Here is a 21,253-nt window from a genome sequence, read left to right on the forward strand (position 1 = left end):
AAATTTTAAGAGCTATATGTATAAGTGAACCATATGACTTCTATTTAAATATTGTCTATCTAGACACATGAAAGTAATGTCACATTTTTATTAAAGAGAATTTATCTTCAAGGATAAACAAAATATATACACCAGATCTACTGAAATGGTATTCCATAGTTTAAGCAGATCTGCTATCTGTGATGGAAAATAATGCAGTCTAGCTGCCTTTATAAGAAAAAAAAAAACAAACATGAAAATCCTTGCTATTGCTCAACTATACTGCAACTGTATACACTGAAAGCAGTGGACAAACGGAAAATAACATTATTTGACCCCTGAATGCTGACAAAATTTTTAACACGGTTATCTTATTACAGACCTTCATTAAGTTCTGAATGAAATAAACCCACAGATAACAAAACCCTCAGATTAACAACTCGTTAGCTTCTCTTTCCTATTTAAAACTGGTGTGTTTTTTTATGGATAAAAATGAATCCATAACTATAACTATGCCAGTGAAAGTGAAGATGGCATTAGAATGTATGACAGTATATCTGAAGAGTTTACTTTGGTCGGTTAAACACTTAAGATTACTGAAATATATTTTCACTGAAGAGAAAAACTTTCACACAAACCTGCATTAAGTGCACATACATGCACTGGGATTATATCTGTGAAGTTGCCCTGGCCCAAACCTTCTGGTCCTAGTCTCACTTGGATCTTGATTAAACCTGGAAAGTCATTGTTCAGTACTTTTGCCCCTTTGGTACATCACCATACATCAAGACAGTAGCGTGTTTCCAAATAAAATATCCAAAGATAACAAATGACTGTTACTGTTGTCTCTGTTCTCTGATAGGTAAATATATATCTGCTCTTTGCATCCCTACAGCCTAGAGAAAAGCTGAATTCACCACGTTCTCTTTGTAACAAAAGTTTTTGAGACATGTTTCTAACAGCAGAGCTTCTTGAAAAAAAAAATCATCATGTTGACCACATAGCCTTCTAGGTCTCAAAAGCTGGGAAGTAGGAATATTTTTTATAATATTGCTTGGGTGGAAATTATACACATAGAATAAATTAAACTACTTTCCAAAGAAAGTGCTATTCGCTAAACCATCTATTAATTTGGTTACAGTTCCAGAGAAAAAAAATTGGTTACAACTGGTTAAAAATTGGTTATCCAGCCCCTCCTGTAAGTCTGTATTTGAGCACTCCTCCTGAGTCCATCTCATTTGCTCACTTAACCGAATACAGTGAGATCATATTCTGAGTCTAGTGTTCAGTCTACATAATACAAAGAGAAGATTTGAGGCCAACCCACTTAGGTTCTTCCTTCCTCTCTCCTTGCACTTTACTAACAAAAAAAAAAAAAAATTAATCTGCTTTTACTGTATTTGTGTTTCCTCCTACTTTATTTTGCTTTTGCCTCTTCTTAAAAGTACTCAAATTTATTTATTCTGCTGCACTTATTGCTGCTTGGTAGTAGCCTGATTAAATTGTAACTGTCTTAAGTCTTTTGGTTTAAGCATGTGGGCTTCATACCAGTTGTTTTACATTAAGAAGTTTTGTGGTCTGCACTGTTGTGGCAGGACAGGTAGCTTACATCCTTCTACACTGGGAATTGCTGATTGAAAGCTCAATGTCTGCTATTCTAAAAGTGTATTAGTTCTGGTTTAAGCACTTGGGCTTCAGGCCAGTTATTCTACATTAAAAAGTTTAGTGGTCTGCACTCTTGTGGGAGGAGAGGCTGGATTCTACCTTTCTGAGCTGGGAATTTCTGGTCACAGGCTTATTGTGCCTGCTTATTCGAACTGTTTCTTTCTGAAATTGTTGCGCCTTGTTGCTGTAGCATAGGACCAGATTCAGGCCTGCTGAATCTGGCTTTGTTTGTATAACTTGAGCACTGATCCAGGCCATCTTTTTTGGAGAAGGTTTCCCTGCACCCTAGTAACGGGAGTGTGCAGTTAGAACTTGTCTGATTGAAGACTGCTGGAACAGGGCTCAGTTTTGAGTTTTTTCTGGTTAATTGGGTAACTTGTTTAAATCAGATTGTTCGTTTTCTATTGTTTTATATATACAAAAAATGTGCACTTTATTCATCTGCTTTTACTGTATTTGTGTTTCTTCCTACTTTATTACTAGGGACATTGACTACAACTCTGAACTGAGATATATAAAAATAAGCATCTTTTTATGCTCATTTAGTGTTTTTTTGATTGTATCTGCTTTATTTTCTGAAAAAAAAACATATACCTTTCTAAGCTAGTATAGTCCAGTTTTCAGTTTAGTGCTGAATTCAGGGCTGTGTTACAAATCTGTGTTTGCCCATACCTTACTTGGATAGAAGGAAGTTTCTTTGTTCACCTGTGAGAGAGGGGAGCTTTGAGCAGCCTATCTGTCCCTGGAGGAGTGGTTTCAGCCCAGAAAGTAGTAGTGTATTGGCCATTTTGGGCTAATTTCTCTCTCTTTCATTTCCCTGCTATAAAAACCGCATTTTCCCAGTTTTGTGTGCCGGGTAGTGCCGGTTAGCTAGGGTATAACTATTCCTGGCTCCACAAAGTCTCCTCTTCAATTTTTCCCTTGGAACTAGACAAACTTTCAACTTAAGCACTCAAGCCATTAATTTCTCAGCCCGGAACTTGCTCAAAACTCATAGCAAGCACTTATAAACCCTAGCACTACAGAAGGACAAGACTCTCTATTCGCCCTTACCAGCCATTCAGTAAAACAGTTTACTTTACCTATCCAGGCATGTCCAAAGGGCAGTTCCTGGTGTACTCTCCAGTCCAACTGGTGAATCTGGGCATTTTGAGGCCATGTTACAACTGCCTCATATACACAGACAACCCCCTCTTCCTACCACCAAACACTAATACATACGAGAGATGCAATTATACAGCCAAGCTAGAGGCTAAGATTTCTCAACCCAAGACTGGATCAGACAGTCAAGAGGAGAAGGGAAATACTGGCATCACAGCACCAGTCTCACATAGACCTGTTAAACCAGCACCAGCAAAAAACACGCGTAAATACATGAAAACATACTCGGAGGCTCTAAATAAAAATCAGCAAAAGCAACAGAGCCCTCCAAAGCAGACACCCAAGCAACCTCCACCCCCCAACACAAACCATGAAACACATACTTCACAAAACCAGTGTGCCATGCAATCACAGCCCTCTGAAGGCAAAATAACATACCAATAATAGGTGACTCTATAGTCAGGCACACTGACGTCCCACTCACTAGGCTGAATAAGGAGAAGGTTACTGTTAGCTACCTGTCGGGTGCCAGGATCCACCACATAGCACAAGCACTCAGGTCACTCCAGAACAAGTACAAATATGACTCTGTCATTGTCCACGTTGGTGTGAATGACCTGAGCTGTACCTCCCTGGATTACATGAAAAGAGACATGGAAGAGCTCTCTGATCACATAGCCCAGGCCGATATGACCCTGAGTAGCATCCTGCCCTCACCAAGAATGATACTATGGTATAAAGAAAAAATTATCAATTTCAACAACTGGCTAAGTTTCTGGTGTCATTCAAAGGGGATCCAGTGTCTGTCTGCCTGGGATGACATGCTCAACAAGCCACTCTGCTTCATTAGAGACAGCTTGCACCTGTCCCCCTTAGGTTTTTGAATACTGGCCAAGGCTCTTGCCACCCTCATACTGCCTTTTTAGGCAAGGCTGAAAAGACAAACCCACCACCATAAATAGCACAAGTAACAAAAATCTGATGGTAATACTACTCAATGCCAGAAGTCTAAACCTCAAAATGCACATGCTCGAGGCACTCCTCAGTATGGAGAAAATCGATATATGTGCAGTAACAGAAACCTGGTTTAAGGCTCCAGAGAGCACCCCAGCACTACCAGGCTACAACTCATACCATACATTTTGGCCACAGAACCCAGACCAAAATACAAAAGGTGGGGGAGTATCCATATTCATCAAGGATACCCACACCTTCAGGTTAGTGGTAGAGCACGATGCTTCAGAGATTATCCATGTGCAACTAACAATGGACAAAACCGCAATTCAAATTGCAGCTTGCTACAGATCACCCACCATGTCCAAGGACCCCCATTCCACATTTCTGGAAACACTGGGTAACATAAAGGTCCTACCAAAAACCCTAATATTGGGTGATTTCAACTACCCAAACATTAACTGGGAGAACTACTCAAGTACTAACTCACTTGCCCAACATTTCCTAGAATTTAGAAACTCAAATGCCCTGGAACAACTGGTCAACACTCCCACCAGAGGTGACAACATATTGGACCTGGTCATCACCAACATGGGCGACCGGTATTCCCGACTGGAGGTCAACCCCTCGCTGGTTAGATCTGACCATAAACAAACCACTTTGGATATCCCCATTCCGCCCCCACCCCCAGAAAGGAAACCACCGTGAAAAACTTTTCAAAAGCAAACTTCACACATTACTTAAGATGGAGGTGGAAAGTTTCAAAGCCCCCATGCTGTCCAAGCTGCAAAATCCTTTACTAATGCATTCTATGGGCACCTACAAGAATGCATGGATCATGTTATCCCATGCAAAACCAAGACTCATTCCTCCATGAAAAGGAAACCAGTCTGGTGGACCCCTGCCATAAACAAGCTATACAATAGAAGGAGAAAACTAGTACAGAAAAGAGTAAAACCCCAAGAAGGGAAGACATCCCTGATCAGTATCAGCAAGAAACTACGATCCCTCATAAAATCGTCCAAGGCGAGCTTTGAAAGAAAACTTGCCAAGGACTCCAAAGATAACCACAAGGCATTCTTTAGCTATGTCAAGAATCTAAGTGGCAATGCTCAGATCTGCTTGGAGTTAGTGCAGAATGGCACAAAATACACTGAACCAACCGATATTGCCAACATCCAGGCAGACAGGTTCAGTGCAAACTTCACCCCCCTCTCACCCCCAAAATGGCCCATAACCATACCAGAAGAATGTAGAGCCCTTGAAATCACAGACACAAAGGTTAAAACAGCCCTCTCCAAAGCCAAAAATACAGCATCAATGGGACCGGACGGTGTCCCAGACTGCATCCTGCATGAGCTCAAAGACAAACAAACCCCTCACCTAAATACGCTGTTCATACTCAGCCTCTCCACAGGCTACATACCCATAGAGTGGTGCACAGCAACAGTTATTCCGCACCACAAAGGTGGAGCCACAACAGACTCTGGGAACGTTTGCCCTATAAGCCTGACTAACTTGGTCTGCAAGGCTATGGAGTGCATCATCATGGACTCATTAACAGAGACATTGGGAACCTCCAAACACTGGACTCTACCCAGTTCGGCTTTGTCAAGGTCAGAGCATGCCTCCTAAACCTGGTGGACTTCTTTGAGACAGTTACCAAGGCTATAGACATGGAAAAGGTGGTACACACAGCCTACCTAGACCTCGCAAAGGCCTTCAACACCATTCCCCATTCTGGTATTATAGACAAGCTCACCAGCCTGAACATAAACCCCTATGTCACAAGATGGGTTGCCAATTGGCTCATGGACATTACCCACATGTTAAGAGTTGGGGGAGATAGGTCTGACTCTAAACCAGTTACAAGTGACGTTCCCCAGGGCTCAGTCCTAGGACCCCTCCTGTTCGGCATATACTTCTCAGAGGTACAGACAAGCACAGGAGGACTATGGCTGACCAAGTTTGCAGATGACTGCAAACTAGGGACTATAATTGACTTACCAGCTAACACAGACATCCTCCAAAAGGGTCTCACTGAGAGGGATACCTGGTATCAAAATCATGGCCTCAAGCTAAATGCCAAAATGTGCATAGTTCTTCCCTTTGGAAATAACAAAGTACCTACAAACTACCAAATAGGTGGTAGTCCCCTAAATACTGGAAACGTAATAAGGGATCTGGGGACCCAAGTAGATAGTAATCTCTCCTTTGCCAAAGTGGTTAGAAAATCCTTCTATGTGGCCCACCTAATCACAAAAGGGTTTGCATCCAGATCAAAAGAGGTTATTGTGCCCCTCTACTCATCACTCATCAGAACCATCATAGAGTACAATGCCCCATTTGGGATATACCTTACAAGACACCTGCAACAACTGGAAAGACCACAGAAGTACCTCACCAAGAGGATCACTGGCCTCAAACAGATGCCCTATGCAGCTCAACTGAAGAAACTTCAGCTGTACTTGGTTGCATACCACCTGCTCAGAGGTGATCTCTGCCTGACATACAAGGCCATGTCCAACCCAGAATTGATGGACATGCTCCACCTAAAGAAAACCTTATCCCCTCAAGCCACATGCTCTAGGGATCTAAACCTCACCAAAACAATAAATAGGACGTGCTGGAGGGATAGATTCCTGTCCCAGAGACTTCCCATGCTTTGGAACAAGATTCCAACCTACATTAGGCAGAGCTGCTCACTAGCACTCTTCAAGAGAAACCTTGAGTGGATGGGAAACAGAAAGTTTACCCCGGGGATTACTTTAGTGGCTCTGCTGGACAGAGGCACAGAGAAATAATCTAAGGAGGCAGCGAAAGCCAACACATTCTGGCTAGGCTTATAAATGCCTTCTGGCAGATAGCATAGTACCTACCTATGAACCTACAAATAAATCACAGTCCCCACTGAACTTAACGCCAAAACTATTAGGATCCAAATAGTATACAAATGATTTCAGCTCAGAAACACTTCCTTGACACAGCAACCAGCAGCCATCTAAAAATGCTTCCACATTTACATCATATTATTGAAAATATTCACACTACTACCATAAATTGAGAAAACTCAATAATAAATCAACATCAGCAACCACCCAGTGTTGCAACTCCATTCACACATCCCCTAGCTTATCATATTAACTCTATGGTCACACAACTGCAACTACAAGGGAAACACCATCAAGAAAGGCAAAGTCTCTGTTACACGACTTGCTACATCTAATACTTAATGAATAAATCTGATAGCGCATAACAGCATAAATAACTGTCAATAAGCTTTGCATTCAACACACTGCCGGGAAATCATATATAAAACGAGTATCTATGACATGAAGCACCCCTACATGATCATGTCATTTTTATGTATAAACTGACATGACAGTGTAGTAGTAGTACTTCATGTCATAGATGAACTATACATGGTGCAAACTACTTCACAGTCTTGCTTTGGTTAAAACAGTCATCTACAAATCAGTAGGAAACTTAAGGCAGAAGAAATACTTTTTGTTAGTACGAGAGAGCAATAACAGAAAAGTTGATTTTCTTTGTCTTTGACATGTGAAATGATAACATTATTTTCTTCTGATTATGGAGATACATACAGTGTTGCTTCATACTTAATGAGGATGGCTACCAGAATCAATGACCGCTTCACAGACCATGTCTGCCAAAGAGAGTGACTAACTCTGTGACTGAAATTTTCTGTGTTAGAATGCACATATGATTCAGTTACTCAAAATCTGTATGACAGACACATTTTCATTGTAGTAAACAGTGGCAGATCTCATTTTAAGCTTTAAAATATGTGGCAACGTGTATTTACAGTTTACTATTATGTGAAAAATTCTGACTGCTATTTAATTTATTTATTTTGGGGGTAATTTTGGCTGCCCATATGTTTTGTTTTATGTTTGATGCAATTAATGTTTTGTATACAAGACTTTTTTTTTTTTTCAAAATGCTAGTTTATCTCAGGATACCATCATTTTCTTTGGATGAATTGCTACTCAGCGGGGAGTGGGATTTTGCTCTTTCACCACTGTTGTGTGATCTTGGAGTTGAAACATATGATTATCAGGGGTTGTGGGGGTGCAGAAGGTCTTGACCTCTGCATAAATCATTGTTTTCTGTTTTTTTTTTCCAGTTTCATGATTTTCAACCATATGTAGTCAATGTAGCAGGTCAGTGGTAGTGAGAGAGATATATAGATAGATAGATAGATAGATAGATAGATAGATAGATAGATAGATAAAGTTTTGACTCTTTTAGTTAATTGTGTTTGATGACTGAAACTATAAGCTTATTACACAAGATATTTTAAATCACCAAGAAGGTCACCATAAAGTCAAATCTACTACTACTGCTTCAGTTTCAAGGTGATTAGTTTTGTTATTAAAGATTCACACACCAATTATTCATCCATTAATATTAGTATCTGGAATAAAGCATCTTCTTTAATTTCGGATTTCATTATGGTTCTTGGGGACAGCAATAAAGCATTTCTTCTTCAAGAATGATGGAGTTCCATAGTTATTGTCCCATGTATACTCAGGTGAAAGCACTTTGCTGGGTTTATGGTACAACAGGTATTTGTTGAAATGGCTTTCTTCATGCCACACTGCTTCAATACCTTTCTGCTTATCTTTATCAATGCCTTCAGCACAAGCTTTGGCTAGAAGATACATGTCCTTCACTGTTCCAGAATAGAACGCTGCTGAGTAATAAAAGTCACCCTCATCTTTTGGAATATAAGCTTCAGAAACTTGCCTCCGCTCATATGGAAAATCACTACGCTCTGAACCATAATAACCTAGATGAATTGTAACAGCCAGATTTCCCAGAACTTCAACGCCTACATAGTCATTAAATTTCATATCAATATCTGTAGAAACCAGGTAATCCACCTCTTTTGAGAATTTTTCTTCTGTCAGAATTTGGATATTTCTCATCCTTTCAAATAAAATATCCTGCCAGCGTTTGTGAGGCACTGCATTTATAGCATGAATAAATCGATTTTCTTTGAGAGTGATATTAGGAATGTCTTGTGGTCTGTCAGTAAATATGTAGTAATGGACACAGTGTCCCAGCATGAAGTAGAGCTCAGCGGTTGTAAGAAACTCTTTAAGGAACCTTGTGTACCTGTAAAACACGGAGTGATAGGTCAGAAGGACAACAAATATAGAAGAACCACTGAAAAACATACATAAGTGAAAAAGTAAACAGCTGTTTGACATGGAATGAAAAGTGCACGTAAACATGTTAATACAAATACAAAATCTAGAATGCTATCAAAGTGCATTATCAATATATGAAAAGGTAAATATTACTTATGTTTTTTGCATCTCCTCTGTACTGTTTTTCATGTTTGTATTCCAATTTATTTTCTTTCTTTTTTGAGATACTTTTATTGTTACAAATTTATTTTCATAGTACACAATATTTCTGTTACATTTTTTGTATTAATTAAATATATAATATAAATCTTTCTACTTCTGTTACCATTCTATACTTTCATTACATTTCAGTCCTTGGTTATATTACTGCATTTAAGGTTTAGTTTAGGGTTTAGTAGACACTAGCTAATGCATTAGGTACTAAATAAATATAAAAAAAAACATTAGCAACATTGTATATAACACTGCTAGAAAGTTATTCAAATATTGTTTTGTTTGCATTGTTCCTATAAGCTATAATATTTTACATCTTGATGTTCTATGTAATATTCTCAAATTGTCTTAGATGTTATTTGAAGATGTCATTGTTATATACAGCTAATGAGCCATATATGTCATTTCTTTGTGTTGCTTGCATTGCCTTTGCCATTTGGCACAGTTCATGACTGAAAAAGGTCCTTTTCCAGGACTTATAGTTCATTTACCCAGCTAACAATAATAAATAAATAAATAAATAATTAAATAAATAAATCATTCTAACCCCAGACTGTACTGTACACTGCATTCATAACTTATATTTCTGTACAGGTTATTGACTATGATGTTATGTTGTTTTTTTTCTTCCTTTATTGTTTTATGACATGGAATTCAATACCACCATGGAGCTCTTCTCATGGGCATCCAATAAATATAGTATCTCCATGAATGAAGTTTGCAGTGCAGATGTTTGACACTAAATAATGTGAATACTAAGCTACAACCTAATTGACAGACATTAGGCAACAGTGAATGTCATTGTTTGATTAAAAGAGCATAAGAGCATTTTCTTGCAGGGGGACTTCACTCACTGTGCCCTTCTCACCCAGCTTTACACACACACACACACACACACACACACACACACACACACACACACACACACACACACACACACACACTCGCACTCTGACTTAGTAAGCATTCAAATGCAATTACACATCTTTGTTTATACTTTAGTGTTGTACTCGCAAATGGTAATTCATTATTTACATGCAGTACATCTCCCACAGTTTACTCTTTTGGGATGTCCCATTTATGAAAGCATACAACGGGGGGTGTACTGATGTTCATGAGTGATTGGTGGTTGGGTTGCTTGCTATGGTTTCACATACATATAAATATTTTCTTTACTGGAAAATATTTTTATGAGTTCCAAAGTGCTTTTTGTGCATCATTCTATTATGCACAAATCCTACTCCATGTCTCATGATATTTTGAATAATACCCTGTGACATGTGTAGTAGTGGAATTTTTTCTCTTACTAGACTCTGATGTAGATTGTGACAAAGTAGGCTCAAACTGCAGAAAATATATTATGAGACTTTGCAAAACAAAATAAAAGAGAGAAAGAGAGAGCACATTAAAAATGCTATGTCTATGCACAGCAGGGAAGATAGTACATGAAATATAAAAGTCTCACCGTAGATATCCAAACACTTTCAAAAACATTGTAGACAAGCAAAGCACACACTCTAAATGCAGCCGCAACATACAGTTTAAAGCATATGCATTCAATCAGCTCAAGAAGAAGAAAATATGTTACAGTGTTAATGCAGCATTGTGCAACATCTTGCTAAAAAATGTGGGTTCACTAGCATTGACCAAAGAATATAATCTCAAACAATGCAGCCCTGCTATTCAGGAGAAAGAAGATGCAGCACACTGGCAGAACTAGAAATTCCACTTGGCAAGAAAACTGATTTTGTCAGACTTTTAGACATATCAGATGCACAAGTAAAGAATACAGACATGACAGACAAGGCAGAAGCAGTTCACATGACATTATGACAAAAAGAAGAGTGTAGACATACAAAGTCACTGATGTGAAAGAAAATGTTGAAAAAACAGTGTAATGTACATTGTAAATACTGTTGGCAATGTACCATCCTAAAGGGATATGCCCTACATTTGGTAAAACATGTGAAAAGTGATAAAGACAAAATCATTTTGCTTCAGTGTGCAAAGTAAGAAAATCCAAATGACTAAAAAAAGTGTAACCAGTATAGCAGAAAGACAGACAGAGACTCGAGTGAGTCAGAGCCTTTTCACATACAAGAACTATGCATTGCAAAGTACTAGTAACACAGGCTTTATAGCTAATGAAGGAAGAAATAAACATTAGAAAACTTGTATGAAAATATGACTATAAAAATATGCCAGAGTTCAAGACAAAAATATGACGTTATAGAAACTAATATATTAACTCTGGAACTTCCAGAAATATGTGATCTGAAGATGATTATGCAAAGTTGATATCACAAGGAATTTTCTGTAAGACTAAAAAGAGCAATTTTGATTATGTTTTTTGAAACTTCTGCCATTAAAAGACTATTACACATTAGAGTTAATGTACATGGCAGAATGAATACTTAAATGTTTAACGGCTTAGCAAAGGTTTAAGTCTTAAATCTCAAAAACTACATTGCAAGAATATCTTTGGGTATAACATAAATCCATACAACATAAATAAAATAGGCTGAAGCCAAAAAGACTAAAAAAATAATCTATAGGAATATAAATAACTGTTTGAAGTGATTTGTAATTTAAAGGCTCCCCAAGATAAATTGCACGACCCCATAGGCATATCCCATTTTACTTCAGAAAGGAAGAGATATACTACATTGAAAAGTTTCTTGAATTAATAAGAAGAAAAAGCTTAAGGCTAACTCCACGAATTTCAATCATAGTGACTTTTCTAGAAACCAAATGTTCCTTAGAGAAGATGATTTGTGTTAATATGAGGACTGATGACAATGCCATGGTGAGACAAATGCCCCCACATCAGTTACAGAAAATATTGTACTTGAAATTACATCTACTCATAAAAAAATGAAAATCAGGCATTGACAAAATTCTGTGTTGGATCCCTACTAAGTAAACAAAGAACTATACAGTCAGTGGAACTCTACCAAACCCTCTGAGTGATCATGTACTAGACTTTGCCATCTAGAAATGTAGGCAAGTAACATTAATCCCTAAACTATCAATGCTCAAAGTCAAGAGACAGCTTTCTCCATTTGTTATGTGAAGGCAGTTAGCAATTAGCCTGCACTGTCTGGACTAAATATACAGTACAGACTTTGCCCCTAAAAAAAATTAATTCTCTTCTCTTAAACATATCCGAATAATCCACACATTACCATGAATTAAACAATATACAAACAATGGCAAGCAGTAATGCAGTATGTAAAATATAGAAATATAGTGAAATTAAAAGTATTAGGACCTCATCAGGCAAAGAATGCAAAATTACTTTACTTCATCTACAAGAAATTACTTTTAATAATGCTATCAGATTTTGTAATGCAGTTAATAAAACTCTAGAAAAATACATCAAAACAACCTGATCTGTCACATAAAATAAGTACATTTATTACCTTACTAACTTATTTTTTACATTTGTTAACCAGTTGAATACACAGGTCCAAGGACCTCTTTCAGGTGTGACCTGAGCCTAGCAAGCAATATAATAAAGCTAAAAAAGTTACAACTAAAAGTTTCAGATTTTACAAAATCACTGGCAACAAAATATAGTAAACTCATTGATTATATCAAAAAAAAAAAAAAAAAAAAAAAAAATATATATATATATATATATATATATATATATATATATATATATATAAACACCCCAATTGTTACCTTCAAAAAAGCTGTTATGAATAGAATAACAATTGCTGTAAGCAGATAATTTATTTGCAGAAAAAATAGCAAAGAAGCAAGATATGAGTGAAGTTGAGAAAAGTTTAAAGATGTAATACAATTTGTAAGAGTAGTTGTATATGGAAATAATTGTTGCAATGGAGACACAGAGCCAGATTCAGAAAAGTTTATCATGATGCACTAAGCAGCTTTGGACAGTGAGTTGCCAAATGCAGGGTATGTGCAGTTCAGAAAATACAATTACACAATGTGGATAGGCCAAATAATGTGGTCAGCCATATTAATTAGGCAAAACAAGATAGTTAAGAATCTCAGAGACATTTAAATTCTGCACAGTGATGATGCACTAGCTTTAGATTTGCAGTCAGCCAGATGCTCATGTTTAACAGAGTACATCGTGAAAATATGCCTGGGGTTTCTACAGCCACTGGAAATGTATGTCTGCTGGAAATTCTTCCCACAGTAGCTATGCCCAGTGGTACAAAACACAGGGTAATCCAACCACACTTAGCATTTCATTCCCTATATGACACCATCATAATGGACTGGTATCATGTGGACAGGGACATCCTGCAGGAGGTTGGCCTCTTCTGCTGTCCCGTGGAAGTCATAGAGTCCTTAGTCCAATGGATACTAAGTATGTGTGGCTTTAAGTGTATTAACTATAGGAACCTTTCAGTGACCTACTGAGGTCACAGTGGATGTATATCAGGCATCTGTCTTGAGAATAATCTATCAGTTCCTTGATGCCAAACTTCAAAATTTGAGGGAACATGTATGGTTCCTTAAACATGCCCCAGAAGAAACATCAAACACCATGCAGAATTCAATGATACAGACCATTTACTTGAAATACAGGAGGCCATAGACTTTACCCACATTTAAATAAAGGCCCCATCTAGTGACCTGATCACTCCATAAACTGTCAGGTGGTCTGTAATGCATAAGTTAGCATCAACCTTACAGTTTTTATGACTCCCGCATATAGTACACATGTAATATTAATCATTAGTTTGTGAGGGGGTGAATTCCCAAAGGGGCATCTTGTGAGTGATGCTGGATATTCCCTAGAACCCTGGCAAATGACACCAATCAGAAATCCGCATGGTCAAACTGACCAGGGTACAAGCATGCACTATTGCAAACTAGGAACATTTCAGAGCATGTGTTTGGACTGCTGAGGGCATACTTTCACTGTTTGGATGCATACGATGGTACTCTGCCTTTTTTATTTCTCCAAGTCTTTTGGGTTTCTAATACCATGAGGGAAATGGACCCCATTCCTAAGTCAAAATATGATTAAAGTTCATGAAATTAGTATTGTTTCACTCTCTGTCAGCCAAAAGTGCTCTTCGCAGCACCCGCAATGTGCCCAGTAATGACTCCTTCAGCAGTTCATATGGAGTTACATGTACTGGTAGTGCATCTAAATAAGATTTTAAACTCTTTTTTATAAGACCCGTTGCTCCTATTGGAACTATTTGGGTATCTTTCTTCCAGATTGCTCTCATTTCTGCTTGCAGAGCCTGATATTTTATGTCTCTCTGTGTTCAGGACACTGCAGTCACTGGGTCTGATGATTTCAATGATCAGCGCTACTCCTGTCTTCTTTTCCTGTACCACTATATCTGATTTTCTAGCATCTATCTTTTGAATTGTTAGTAATGGATGATCTCATGTGATGTAGACTTCATCATTTTCTATGATGCTTTGTGGCTCATGTTTCCAGTGCTTTTCATCTACTTCAAAACCATAATGTTTGCACAATCCCCAGTTCAACAGTCTCATCACGTTATTGTGCCTTTCAGTATACAGTCCTTCTGCCATTAGTATGTCACAATCAGCAACAAGGTGTGTGACTGTTTCCATAGGTTCATAGGTTGGTACTAGGCTATCGGCCCTAGGGCCTATGCAAGCCTAGCCATAACAATTCCCTGGATATTTCTTCCCACAATATTTACTTCTCTAAGCCCCTGTCTAGCAGGGCAACTGACATGATCTCCGGGGTGAATTTTCTATCTCCCATACAATCATCAAGGTTCCTTTTGAAGAGGGCCAATAAGGTGCTCTGCTTGACATGTATGGGCAGCCTATTCCAGAGTATGGGGAGTCTCTGGATCAGGAACCTATCCCTCCAGCATGTTTTGTTCATTGTGATGACAAGGTTTAGATCCCTGGAGCATGTAGCTCTGAGGGATTGGGATTTCTTTAAGTGGAGCATGTCCAACAGCTCAGGGTTTGACATGGCTTTTTATGTTAAGCAGAGATCACCTCTGAGTAGACGATATGCCACAGAGTATAGCTGGAGTTTTTTTAGATGGTCAGCATATGGCATCTGCTTTAGACCTGTGATTCTTTTAGTGAGGTATTTCTGTGGCCTTTCCAGCTGTTGCAGATGTCTTGTGAGGTACATACCAAATGGGGCATTATACTCTATAATGGGTCTAATGAGGGATGAGTACAGTGGGACAATGGCCTCCTTTTTTCTGGATGAAAAGCCCTTAGTGATGAGGTGTGCCACATAGAAAGATTTCCTGACTGTTGTGGCGATGTGGTTATCGAAAGTGAGACCACTGACCACCTGTGTCCCTACGTCTCTCATCACACTTTTGATGTTTAGTGTCCTGCCACCTATGTGATAATTCATGGGTACATGTTTTTTTCCAAAGGGGATAACTATACATTTCTTGGCATTAAGCTTGAGCCCATGACTCTGGCACCAGGCATCTGTTTCTGTAAGGCCTTTTTATAGAATATCCACATCATTTGGGGATTCAATAATGGCTCCCAGTTTGCAGTCATCTGAGAACTTTGTTAGCCAGAGTCCCTTAGTGTTGGCCTGTACTTCAGAGAAGTAGATGCCAAACAAGAGTGGTCCCAGGACAGAACCCTGAGGTACTCCACTTGTCACTTGTCTGGAGCTGGATTTGGAGTCGGCTACTTTTATAGTCTGGGTTCTGTCATTTAGCCAGTTGGCAATCCATCGAGTGATGTAGGCATTTATGCCCAGCTTATTAAGTTTATCTATGATTCCAGAGTGGGGGATGGTGTCGAAGGCCTTGGAGAGGTCCAGACAGGCTGTGTGGACTTCTTTACCCTCGTCTACAGCTCTGGAGACTGATTCAAAGAAGTCAATCAGATTCAGGAGACAAGACTGGCCCTTCACAAACCCAAACTGGGTCCAGCTTGGTTTTACAAACCTACATTTGTCTGTTTCTCCCACTTGCTCAATGGACTTTGTAAACTCTGCAGTATGACCCCATCATGTTTGCCAAGATATTGACTGTGTGTGCTATGTTACATGATATTGGAGTTAGGAAGCAGTTACAACAGGTTGGCTTTTGCAAGGCCAGGATTTTTCAGCACTACAGGCAATAGTAGCTGAGACTGACAAGAAGTCAGAAGAGGAGCCATCAGCAGGAGGTGACCATTCCAAATGTAGGTTGACAGAGTCTTCTATGGCACAAGCATAGAAGCAACAAATTATACATAACTTTACTGCATAACTATATAACACTTAAGCAGATACACTACAGTAAAAGTGATGCATGCAAAAATACCATACTGTGCTTACCCATGCATAGGCTGGCCATACTATACATCAAACATAGGCAGCACAAGTAGCAATGTGTAAAGGGCAGGGCACAGTTATCATCATTTCCACCAGTGGACAAAGGAGTCCCTGGCATGCATGTCTTTCACAGAGAAGTGTGTGAGAGTGAGCGCTGAGGTGTTCTAAAAGAAAAAGTGCTTTTTTGAACAGTGTGGCAACTAAATTGGTTTGTGGTCAATGTGTGTATGTGTGTGTGTGTGTGTGTGTGTGTGTGTGTGTGTGTGTGTGTGTGTGTGTGTGTGTGTGTGTGTGTGTGTGTGTGTGCTCACATAGCTGCAGGAGCATGGCCTCACCATATTGTGTACCACTGCAGCTTAGCCAACCAGACAGATCCAGGGCATGCATGATAGAGGGGTCATCTTATCGTGCACACCACTGTCCATGACATTTGGCTCTGCCAAAAGTTGAACTGGCTGTACCATTACCTAGGCTAGGTGCTGGTGTGCTACTTGACCATGACCAGCATCTGTTGGAGGATACAACACAATGACAGCCGCAATCACTCATGGGAGTAGACATCTACATGACTCATGTTGCTGTGCTAACACTTTCATAGTGACTAGTGTTACTGTGGAAGTGCTAGCACTGTGAGCACAGTATCTCATCCATCTGTGGCCAGGATGGCTATCATTGGTGGCTTTATCAGATGACTTGCAGTGGGGACAGGCCTAAACCCTAACAGATGACCCAAAAAAGACACTGCAAGGTCCAATTTGTGATTCACTCTGTCTACTGAATCACACGTACAGGTCATGCGCTACCACAGGTCAGCATGCACAGCCTGGATCACCCTCACTGCCTCAGCTATGGCCTATGCATAGGGAACTGACAACCCTCTTAGATAGTATTGATTGTACTGGTGTTAGGATGTATTTTTCATAAATCACCTATAGAAAGGATAATCAGGTCACTGTGAATGAAAATATTTTGGGGGTAAATAACTACATGGAAAAAATGTCCCGTTTTTAAAAATGGAAATGTGTAGAGCATCCAAACCTTGTTTTGGGTACAAATGTGTTGAGACATGATGGTGTGCATTTGTCTAGATCAGGGAAGAGAATGTTTGCAGCAGATATTTTGCAATATTTGACAAACACTATTCAGGATTTTTGCCACATCAAAAATTTAACAGATAGCAACATTTGATGCCTCTCTGATGGTTGTTCATGCTAGGAGCATTAATAATAAAGTTTTTTACTGGTAAATTTCAAGATTGATGTTGTTATTGTTTGTGAAACATGGTTAAAGAACAATGACTGGAAACCAGTTCTGGCAGGGTATAAATGTTTTTGCTGCAACAGACATTCTAATAAAAATCAGATGCAGGTGTTATGATAGGGATTAAAGATAACTATGAGACCTATGATTATCACATGTTCAATGATAACACTAACACTATAGACTGTGTAACTGTGACAACAATGACAACCCTGGAACATATAACAATTGTTGGAGTGTACAGACCACCAAAGTCAAGTGCAGATGACCTAGAGGAATTCCTATATTTCTTGCATGAAACAAAGGAGGGAACAGTAATATTAGCTGGGGACTTAAATTTACCAGAAACAGACTGGAATAATATTGATTCTACGTTAGTAAGAAAATTATTCACAGCGTATATACAGGAACAACAATTGCTTCAGATTGAAAAAAAAAAAAAACTACCAGGGGACATAACATACTAGAGATTGTTTGTGTTCCCAAGTTTTACCACCACTGATGTGCAGTGATCATGGGGTTATAAACATTAATTTGTTGCCAGATAATTCTGACAAACTGAAATCTAAGCCAAAGCACAGAAGGTTAATTACAGATTATATGGAAGCAAAACAGTCACTATGTAAAGCTAACTGGAGTGAGGTGTTCAGTGGAAAAACTGAAGATGGAATGTAGAAAGTTTTGAAAGAGAAATTGTTTGAGTGCAAAAAAAAAAAAAAAAAAAAAAGTTAAACATCAGGATCTAGGCATACAATGTCAGGGGGATATATTTCCATAAGAACAAGATATATGATTAAGGTGAGAGGCAAAAAATATAAGAAATGGAAGAGAGGTCGAACTACAACTTTGAAAACTAAAATAAATAAGCTGGACAGAAAGATTAAGCATAGTGTGAGACAAGATCAAGAACATTTTGAAGACAATTTATATAAAGATATTGAGCATAATAGGAAACCGTTTTATAGATACATAAGATGTGGAAGGAGTAAAGACACACAAATTGATAAACTGTGTGCAGATTCTAAAATGTATTCACAAGCACAACAGATTATAGATAGATTCTCAAAATCTTGTGCAAAACAGTTTGGCTCCACAAAAGGGGTGGTAAGTTGTCATAGTGATATCCAGGTAACCTCAGATACTGGAATCAAATTAGATTATATTGAAAAAGAACTGTGCAAACTGGATCCAAACAAAGCACAGGGAGGAGATGGAATTAGTAACAATGACCTGAGAAAACTTCAGCAAGAACTTACATTACCATTCTATTATTCACTAGGTCATATAAATATGGGGAGATTCCTCAAGATTGCAGACATGCGCTTATTAAACTTGTTTTTAAGGGAAAGGAGAGTAGGACAAACCCAGGGTCATATAGACCCTTAAGTCTTTCATGTTGTGGACAAATAATGGAGAAGGTAATATCGGATAAGTTATTGTCAGAACTGGATAGGTTGGGACTTGAAACCATATATCAGCACGCATATGTTAAAAACAGATCTATTACCTCTTGTAACATGATTAATTAACAATATAATAATAGCTTCTTCTTCTTTCGGCTTTTCCCAGTTAGGGGTTGCTACATTGGAACTCCAGTCCACTAATGATTGGCAGTAGATTTTTTACAGGTGCCGATGTGCCAGCTCGACACCCAACCTTCAACAAAGGCACGCCCATTCTACGCATGCCTTTCGAACGCCACTCGACCACAGGGAGGACATGCAGACTTCACACAGAAGGCACTCCCACCGAGAATCGAACAAGAGAACCTCTTGCTGTGAGGCAACACCACTACCGTTGCACCACCACGGCTTATAACAATATAATAATAGCTAAGCAAAATTTTTCATTCATAGCTATTATTCATAACGATGTAATAATAGCTATAAATGAAAAATTGTGCTGTGATTTAATTTATATAGATTTAACTTCAGCATTTGACATGGTCATACACATAACACTGATCAACAAATTACTACAACTAGGTATTGATGCACTCTTGATAAGATGGATAGCTGCATGGCTTACAAATAGGACATGTTAAGTATCATACAGCAACTGGACAGGCAAAATCCTTGGTTACAGTCAAGGTGTCCCACAGGGCTTTGTCGTAGGCCTTTACTTGTTTAGATTGTATCTTTCAGACCTAACTTTTTCATCTGAGGTGTTCTACTGTCTATATGTAGACCCCCTGAAATTGAGTAAACTGATTACTTGTGTTACAGATAAGGCATGTTTGCAAAATAACTTGACTAAATTGACCATTTGGGCACAGGAGAATAATATTCTGATAAATACATCAAAAACTTTGCATATGAGATTTGGTAGACATAAACTGAAAGGTGAATATTTAATACAGCACACAGTGATTGAAACAGCAGACTCATTTAAGGACCTGGGTATATGGATAGATTCAGCTATGAGTTTTTCTAATCATATCAACCAATTGGATAATGATAGTTATAGAACTATAGGTTGTATAAAAAGATTTATAAAATCTAGGAAATCAAAAATAATGAAGTCATTGTTTGTTAGTTACATTAGATCCAAATTTGAGTACGGAATAACAATATGGAAACCCTGTAAGAAAACAAGCATGAGTAAACTGCAACGCTTCCAATGTTCTGGATGAACTAATCCATTGTCCCACCAGGGACTCCAATATCTGAGACCTGGTCATTACCAACATGGGAGGTAGATGCTCCACACCAGTGGTCACCCCTCATTGGTCAGGTCTGACCATAAGCAAATCACCCTTGACATCCACATCCCACTCCCACCCCCAGTAAGGAAACCTCCGTAAAAAAACTTCTCCAAAGCCAACTTCATGCTACTTAAGTCAGAAGTGACAAACTTCATGGCACCCATCTAAATGACAATACTCAGATCTGCTCTGAGCTACAACAGAATGGCATTAAATATACTGATCCCAAGGATATTGCCAATATCCTGGCAGATCTAATTAGTGCCAACTTCACCCCCTTTCACCCCCCTAAAGGGCCCATCTCATTACCAAAAGATTGCCAAATTCTGGTAATCACGGCCACACAGGTAGAAACTGCACTTTCCAAAGCTATGAATACAGCATCCATGGGACCAGATGACATCCCAGGCTGTGTACTACATGAACTACAAAATGAACTGGCACCTCACCTAAGTGTTATGTTTAATCATAGCCTCACCTCAGGCTTCATGCCCACTGAGTGGCACACAGCTACACTTATCCCACTCCACAAGGGGGGATCCACCTTGGATCCCAGGAACTACCGTCCCATCAGTCTGATAAGCCTGATCTGCAAGGGCATGGAACGCATTATCATGGAACTTATAAACAAAGTCAGTGGCAACCTTCAGACACTGGACCCCACCCAGTTTGGGCTTGTGAAGGGCCAATCTTGTCTCCTGAACCTGATTCTTTGAATCAGTCTCCAGTGCTATGGACAAGGGTAAGGCAGTCCACACAGCCTATCTGGACCTCGCCAAGGCCTTCGACACCATCCCCCACTCTGGAATCACAGATAAACTTACTAAGCTGGGCATAAATCCCTATGTCACTCGATGGGTTGCCAACTGGCTTACTGACAGAACCCAGACTGTAAAAGTAGCCAACTCCAAATCCAGCTCT

At 38.9% G+C, this 21,253-nt stretch overlaps 1 protein-coding gene across 2 annotated transcripts in view; it reads right to left on the reverse strand.

Moving 5' to 3' along the window:
- Nucleotides 1–6,521: 6,521 nt before the first annotated feature.
- LOC122813416 (histo-blood group ABO system transferase-like) overlaps nt 6,522–21,253 on the reverse strand; it is a 527,526-nt gene continuing 512,794 nt past the window's right edge. For both annotated transcript variants that reach the window (XM_044085732.1, XM_044085731.1), the window contains exon 9: nt 6,522–8,841. In XM_044085732.1, coding sequence (XP_043941667.1) covers nt 8,157–8,841 — 685 coding nt within the window. In that variant the 3' untranslated portion in view covers nt 6,522–8,156. The remainder of the gene's footprint in view (nt 8,842–21,253) is intronic.

Source organism: Protopterus annectens, chromosome 10.part0 (assembly GCF_019279795.1).
Source record: "Protopterus annectens isolate FY-2018-M chromosome 10.part0, PAN1.0, whole genome shotgun sequence".
In the NCBI taxonomy this organism is placed as follows: Eukaryota; Metazoa; Chordata; order Ceratodontiformes; family Protopteridae; genus Protopterus; species Protopterus annectens.